The sequence below is a fragment of the Motacilla alba genome, chromosome 1 (assembly GCF_015832195.1).
Source record: "Motacilla alba alba isolate MOTALB_02 chromosome 1, Motacilla_alba_V1.0_pri, whole genome shotgun sequence".
Classification (NCBI taxonomy): domain Eukaryota; kingdom Metazoa; phylum Chordata; class Aves; order Passeriformes; family Motacillidae; genus Motacilla; species Motacilla alba.
In genome coordinates, this window is record NC_052016.1 from 37,617,209 (window position 1) to 37,625,575 (window position 8,367).

The 8,367-nt window shown below is 37.9% G+C and overlaps 1 protein-coding gene across 2 annotated transcripts in view; it reads left to right on the forward strand.

Moving 5' to 3' along the window:
• Positions 1-5,014, forward strand: part of PRMT8 (protein arginine methyltransferase 8) — a 106,956-nt gene extending 101,942 nt beyond the window's left edge. For both annotated transcript variants that reach the window (XM_038132655.1, XM_038132661.1), the window contains exons 11-12: positions 1,473-1,594; positions 3,392-5,014. In XM_038132655.1, coding sequence (XP_037988583.1) covers positions 1,473-1,594; positions 3,392-3,475 — 206 coding nt within the window. In that variant the 3' untranslated portion in view covers positions 3,476-5,014. The remainder of the gene's footprint in view (positions 1-1,472; positions 1,595-3,391) is intronic.
• Positions 5,015-8,367: the final 3,353 nt, after the last annotated feature.

An 8,367-nucleotide genomic window follows, 5' to 3' on the forward strand; every position in this document is an offset into this window, starting at 1 on the left:
TGAATAAGTGTTTAATTTGGGGTGGACTTGGAGACCTGGGCCTGCATTACACACACCCCCTGTTGTTGGGGCACAAGTTTCTAGTTATGTCAGGCTTTTCTAGGGAACGTGGCCCTACACAGGGGGATGTGCTCAACTACGTGGGTGTGTACAAGGCAGCAGTTATGATTTAGAATGTAAATTCAATTTCATTTTAGTCTAACATGTTCTCAGTTAGAAATTTTACTTAGCCATGTCTAAATAGTAAACAGTAATCCATAGTAAATAGTAAATAGTAATCCAGGAGTTCTGGATCAGAACTCCTACAAGAAGATATCTCGTTTAACAATTGGGATTAACAGTCATTAAAACTGTCTGGAGACAGACAGAAATTATCTGGTAAAATCCTTTTCCTTTCAATGATACCAATTTTCCAGCACAGTTTCTGAAAAAAAGTTGGTTTTATATCAGTCTTCTGATTCTAGAATTTTAGAAAAGAGTTTAAAATTCCTATCCTGCCAGGCTTCTTTGAAAAGCATCAGCATTTCCCCAGCCACAAACAATTTTCAAAGCCAAGTTATTTTTTTGAAACACTGATGTTGAAAGGAAATAAAATCATTATTTTATTAAACTGTTAATAATGATACCATACAGTGACCTCATGTGAATGGGGGATACAAATACAAGAAAAATAAATTTATCAGAGGCTTTTTTTGCCAAGTTAGGAAGTCTTTGAGCTCCTACAGCTATTCTTAGGTTTCTAGATGCTCTTGACTGCAAGAATGGTAGGAACAAAAAGTGACCAATACATGTTCATTAGGCACTACTCAAAGATTGAAACTTAAATCAGAAATAGAACCAAAGAAGTAAATTAAAAGCCTGAAATAGGAAAGGGTCTCATCAAAGTGATTCTGCTAAGCAAGACTAGAAATTAATTTATGCCAGTTTCCATCTCTGGAAAATTGCCCAAAATGCCTTTTAATAGCCCCAAAACAGATCAAGGTGCAAATGCCCTTTCATCTGCTCTATCCTGGAAACTAAAAAATTTGCTGGTTTGTGATCACTAGTCAAATGTTTCATCTGTAACACTGTGATTAATAATTTTTGATGGACCTTTCCTTCATGCTTTTGTATCATTGTTTTTTTGAACTAATTTAGATTTCTGAAATTCAAAGCCCTTAGTGGTAAAGATTTTCCCAATTTGAACATGTGTGGGTTAAAAGAAAAGCATAAAAATGTGCCTATCCTGCCCTGTAACCCCTTTTGTGGAATCTTTCTTGCTGGATGTGATTCACATCTGACATATTCCAGTAAAAATTAGAAGACAACTCACAGACAGCCAATAGAACTGTGTTCTAAAGCATATTTGCCAATATAGTACATAAAGTATTCTATAAAAAGAAAGATTTTTCCCAGTTGTTTCCAAGTCATAATTTGATTTGCAAGGCATTTAAGAAATTTCAATAAGCGATACCCATATATATATTTTTTAGCACCTGATGCTCCTTATACTCACTGGAAGCAAACTGTCTTCTACTTGGAGGACTATTTAACTGTGAGACGAGGAGAAGAAATCTATGGGACAATATCCATGAAACCAAATGAAAAAAATGTGGTAAGTCAGCAGCCCTGATCCTAATTCCACCTTTACTGATCACAAACCATGACTGGCAATAAAGAAAATGCATAGGAGTAAAACAATGAGTGTGCTAAAGGCATTCATGTTTATTAGGAAGAGCTCCAGTCACAGCCTCACTAAAGCTGATGACAGCAATGGTAAAGCAGTGCTAATGTTACAGAAGTCAGCCTGCAAGCAGGCTAGTATGGGAAGGGAGAAAGGATTCAAATACATCACTGAGTCAGCTGCCCTCTGCAATCAGCTTTAATCACATTTTGTGACGCAAGCAGGCAAGGGGTTTTTCACAGTGTCACTGAAATCAGTGGAAAGATCCCTTCTGCCAACCCAGGATGATCAAGAGTAAGTACTTCAGTTCCACATCTATGGGCACTGAGAGATTTGCCACTCAGTGCCCAAGGACAGTCCAACAGGAAATTAGATAACACATTTCAGAGGAATGCTTGTATGAACTCACTGATCGAATGTACTTGGACTCACTAATTGAGTGAAAGGGTTGTTTAAAAATTGTGCCTTTCCATAGAAAATACAGATGCTTTATTTAAAACTAACACTAAAGCATGACGGATATCACACTACTGTGACTGCTGAAAACTTCCTCAGTTTCCCTGCTATGCACTGAATCCCCCTAGTGCTTCTTTTAACTGGTAAGGAAACTGTGAGACACGATCTGATAGACAACCTATGGCTGGGTAGAACAAGACATGAGAATTATGGCTTCTGGGAGAAACACTAGACCATTTTCTGCCAAAAATCCTCAGCAGTATCTCTTCATTTTCCATTACAGTAAACAGCAGTTAAAATAACCTGTTATCCATCTACACAGTTGTTGTAATTGTTGAAAAATTGCATTTGTTAACTGCAACAAATCTTAACATTTTTTTGTCTTCCCTTTTCTCATTGCTTTTCCATTTTTATACCAAACACAGATTGGATATGGTAGTATTGATACAGAGGGAGAAATAAACACAAAATAAACTTGGCATTAAAACAAACACATTCACCCCTGAGGCTATTTGCTGCAAGAGGAAAATAATCTGTTTCCCCACCCTTATGTTGTCCTAGGGGGACCAGAATATTTTCTTTTGGTTTAAATATATCAATTTTCAGTGAGGGGAAAAATGAATAAAATATCGCAAATTTGTTCACACAGCAGTCAGCACCTGAATGCAGATTTGGGTGCTAAAATAAATGTGCTCTTGATAGTTGTCATAAGACAGAGAGACCACCTCGGTTCAAAAGGATTTGCTAGCGCTTTATTCTTCGAAAACTTGAAGTTTTTCAAAAGCTTGCATAGACACAGCTTCCTTCTGTAGGGCTGTGTAGTGCCTCTTCCCTAAAAACGTGTCATTATAAGATAAAAAATTACTCTACAATGGGAAGTTTACTAGATCTATTCTGTAACAACCCCTAGTGGGAAAGCCCCTTAGCCTAAATTAAGAGCATCTCAATGGGAGATACCCTATGAAAATTTTGATAGGATACATATGATAATAGCATTTCAGAAGCTTCCTGAACCAGGAAGTAACCAGGACGTTAAATCCACCTCAGGAAGAGTATAGAAAAATGACCACAAGCACAGACTGTGTGATGAATGCAATTAAACATCTTACAGCCTGCTTTTTCAGTGTTAGCACCATTTAAACCCAGAAGAAGTTAGAAACCACCCCAGGAATCTCTTGAATCTGCTGGTCTTTTCAACCCAAGCAATGATAACTGAATTGATACATTAAACTTATGGTCTTACTTACATGTTGCATTTAAATCTTTTTACAGCGTGACCTGGATTTCACAGTAGACTTGGATTTTAAAGGACAGCTATGTGAAATGTCAGTATCTAATGACTACAAAATGCGTTAGCAAGAAACCTCTCAGAGAGATGAAAAGGAGAATTTTATCAAGTCTTGAACTGCTGAGCTTCAAGCTAGGAACAACTGTTCACAAGATTATTATATTAAATACTAGAATGTTTACTCTGATAGAGGGTGGTAACCTGATCTTTCTTGCAGATAGTACAGGGGGCTGGGATCCCACTGTGAATGTACAGTATACAGAACTGTAGCTTTTGTTAAACATAGAAAAAAATAAGCAACAGTCTTGAGTGTTCTGGTTAACTTTAGGATGGCAGAAGATGCATATACAAATTGTATTACTTACTGTGAATTTCTGGTTCTTCCAAGCTTTGCATGTTACAGATGATTAGGGCAGTTTTCTCACTATGAAAGACTACTACAGCACATTACTGTGATAGTATTACTGGACTTACATTCAATATAAATGAATATATATATTGTACATGAGAAAAAAAACCAGTCATTTCATAATAGGAATTTGTTTTGTGATTATTTAATTCTCATTACGCAGTTATGGAAAGATAATGATGTTACTTCTGGCTCTACTCTAGGCAGTGATATATTCCATTAACTGTCCAATGTTATAGCTTTGGTAAATATTCCATGCAAAGTGTAGATAAGAGCTGGGCATTTACAGGAAGTTCAACAAGTATATTTTTGAATGTCCTCTGAAAATGTGGACCATTAGTTTTGAAATTCACCTTCCCAACTGGATGTCTGTCAGAGCTTTAAAAACATTAGCTTTTTATCCTTGAAAATATTCTGTGGTGAGTTTTTATAGCTGGATTTTGCATGAGACTTTCAGAAATCAGACACCTAGCATTTAAATGTGATGAATGCAAAGTCTCTGAAATGGTGGATAATTCATGCTTCTTGGCCATGCCATATTTCAGTTCTTTGCAAAATTCTTAATACAAAATAATTTTTAAAAAATAGGAATTAGTGTTACCTTTTGGTGATGTTTTAGATAAGTTTGAAATTGCAAATACTATTCTCAAGAGTGCAGTAATTTGCAGGAGCAAGTTAATGTCTTTAAAAAAAATGTCAATGGCTTCTGATATTACTAAGATGTCTGTAGCTTTCCCGTCCCCTTGAGTCCCTTGTTTTTCGTACAAAATCTCCTGCTTATTGTTAAAATATTAAGTGCTTATAATTCCTCATATGTATGTATCAGGTCTTTTTACTATATGAATGTGGGCCATTTAATCACATGTAATTCATCAACAACTGCATCACCAGTCCTATCAACACATTTTCCAGTTCGTCTGGCATTAGGCACTAAATCATGTTCTATCTTGTACTGGGTAAGATTGACTAGTTTTTTGCCTAAAAATATTTTTAATCACCTGCAAATAAAGCATACTTGAAGATGTATTTTGCCAGTATTTGTCAACTTCTCGCTTTTTAGAAACCTGTTTCTATTGATTTTCCCTCCACAGAAACTGTACAGTGCCTCCATTTTCTTATGGTTTAAAGAATATGATCTGGGGATTTTATTGAATGGTGTCTATGTAGAGTGAAATTAAACTGTAATTCAGCAGTAAAAGATACTGTTTGCAATTTAGTTCATCACTGTTGTTTAAAGCTTCTTTCATATTTTTGGATTGAGGATGAATAACTTACCTTACAAAATTGAGTTTATCTGTGAAATATTGCTGTCATTTTCAGGGAATGAGTTCACTGTAGCTACTCTTTCAGTAATGGACTAGAAAAAAACATCTAAAAGTCCCTTTCTAGTAACACTTCTGTGATTCTAGGAATTTAAGGTAAGAAAATCTACTATAGTTTTTCTCAGGCACTCCATTTATACAAAAATCCACTCAAACAATGTTTTCATCTTCTTCTTTGCCACTAATCACTGAGATGACTATTACTGAAAGAGGAAAGACTCTTTTACTTTATTTGCCTAAATTATACTTTGAAAGCCTTTCAAACCATCCACTTCTCTAGCCCACAATGTGAATATTTAATAACTTTAATACTGAAAGAATAACAAAGAAGGGGGAAAAAAGTCTCGTACCTTATTTAAAACAAAACAAAAAAGACACATAAAAAATAAAAAAGTAAAAAAAGAAAAAAGAAAAAAAAGAAAGAAAAAAAAAGAAAGAAAAAAGAAAAAAAAAGAAAAAAAAAGAAAAAAGAAAAAAAAGAAAAAAGAAAAAAATACATTCCCAAGGGTCTTTACTGGGAATGTGTCATTTTTGCCTGACAGAAAGCACTGGTCAAGAAGCAGCAAAAAAATTCCACTTGATCAGAACAGCTCATTAACTAATTTGAGAAATATTTAAGGACTGCTGTACATCAATTGCCCTTTCTGCCTCATCTTTCAATTGCTGACAGTGAACTGTTAGTCTCTCTTCAATAGTGCCCACCTTCCTTCAGTACTTGAAGTGCCCATTCACTTCAGTGTTGCAGGATAGGATTACATCCTGACTGATAGTGTTAATGGCACAGTTCTGAGGTGGTCACCACACCTCAGGCACATTCCATCCTGGAAAATTAGCTAAATTTATTCACAAAAAAACCCCAAACAAACAAAAACCAAACATACAAAAACAACAAAAAAACCCCAACCCGCATGTATTTCTCCATGACAGAAAGAACCGAGAGTGCCTACCAGAGTGCTGAGTGCCTCCAAATCACAGTGATCAAAAAGCAAATGCAGGCTTGCAAGGCCACTAAAGCTGTTACCTACCAACAAGGTTTTGAAAGCGCCGGTGAGTTCGGCACACATAGCATTGGTTAGGTCAGCATTAGTGAAACAGATATGCAAAGACCTTGCAGGTCAGGTGCAATCAGCTACAAGGCTTTCCTCAGCAATCCAAGTCATAACTACCACAGAGTCTGAGCCTCATTTTCTCAAGGCTTTAATAAGAAGGTTTCTCGTGGACTCCAGGACTGAACCCAAGCTACGGATTTTCAAAGCTTTGCACTAAAATATAATGTCAAAATGATGGTTGAGAGCTGAAACAGACACGTGTTTAAAAGATTTAATTCCCTTCCCACAGACAGGAAAAGAAGATCATGAGCTGAGGACAGAGCATGAGAAAGAAACAGAAATACAGTATTTACACAAAAGACTGTCCCTGATGAGTAACACAGCGCTGGAGAAAAGAGAAAGCAGGTCGCTTCTGCCTTGACTCTGATCTGAAGGCAGAAGTATTAAAGTGCTTCTCAGGGATTGTTCTGTCACTTGAAACAAAAAGGAGCATTCAAAAAAAGCTCCATGCTGAGCACGCCTCTAAAAGGCACAGTGGGCAATTCACACTTGCAGTGCTTGATAGGATTAAGCAAGTAGTCCCTAGTGTTAGGGGGGCCACTGTATTCCCAAAGTTCTCTAAAGAACAGCACAGTATGGCTCTATTCTCATAAGGGCTTCTTATTCCCAGCACCAATTAAACCTTGCCAGATGTCAATAGTTCCAGGTTTGGGTTTTGCAGGGGTTGTTCTGTGGACCTTTCTATGCGCAGAATTAGGGGTTTACAGCCTTTTAATACTGTCTTAGACTTCTAATAAGAGTTGAAACTGTCCAAAATGGAAACAAGAATATTACACAAGGAGGTACTATTTACCCAGTAATACCTAAGACATGTTTTTTACCACAGTGCTAATTTGAAGAACCTTCTCAGAGATCATTTCTAACAGGACTTGTTTTAAATTTAATATTAATTTAGAAATTAATTTAACACATACAAATTTGATTATAGATAATTAATTCACTTAGAAGGTAAGTTTATCAAGGATACATGGTATTCTACATATATAAGGAAGACTAAGTCTCTGTTTTAGGAAGAGTAGAAAGTACAGGGCTGACCCGCTGGAAAGCAGCTCTTCAGAGAAGGACCTGGGGAAGCTGGTGGACAACAAGCTGTCCATGAGCCAGAGGTGTGTCCCTGAGGCCAAGAAGGTCAATAGTATCCGGGGTGCCTTAGGAACAGTATTGTCAACAGATTGAAGGAGGTGATCTTGCCCCTCCACTCAGTCCTGGTGAGGCGAATCTAGAGTGCTATGTCCAGTTCTGGGCTTCACAGTCCAAGAGAGACATGGAGCTCCTGGAGCAGGTCCAGCAGAGGGGAATGAGGATGACTGGGGGACAGGAGCATCTCTCTTAGTAGGAAAAGGCTGAGAGAGCTGGGCCTGTTCAGCCTCGAGAAGACTGAGAGGGTACCTCTTCAATGTCTGTAATCACCTTAAGGGGGAGTGTCAAGAGAATGACTCCAGACTCTTCTCAGTGGCGCCGAACAATAGCACAAGAGGCAAAGGGCAGAAACTGATGCACAGGAAGTTCCAAATGAGCCTGTCACTTGGTTTGCTCAGCCTAGAGGAGACTGAAGGGAGACCTCATTGTGGTCTTGAGCATCCTTACAGGGAGAAGCAAAGGGGAAAATACTGACCTTTGCATCCTTGCTGCCAGCAGCAGGACTCAAGGAAACAGCATGAAGCTGAGTTAGGGGAGGTTTAGGTTTGATATCAGGAAAACGTTTTTACTCAGAGGGTGGCTGAGCACTGGAACAGGCTCTCCAGGGAAGTGGTCACAGCACCGAGCCTGACAGAGTGCAGGAAGTGTTTGGACAACACTCTCAGGCAAATGGTATGACTCTTGGGGTTGTGCTGTGCAGGGCCAATAGTTTGACTCAATGATCCTCATAGGTCCCTTCCACTTCAGGATATTCTATGATTTCATGAGGAAGAACTTTACTGTGTAGGGGACCAAGAACTGGAACAGATTGGCCAAAGAGGTTCTGGAATCTCCTTCCCTAGAAATACTTAAAAATCACTTGGAAACTAATCCTGAGTAATGGATTCTAAGGGACCCTGCTTGAGCAGGGGGTTAGACTACATGACCTCCAGTGGTCCTTTCCAAAACTAACCATTCAGGAATTCTTTGATTTCCAAGAA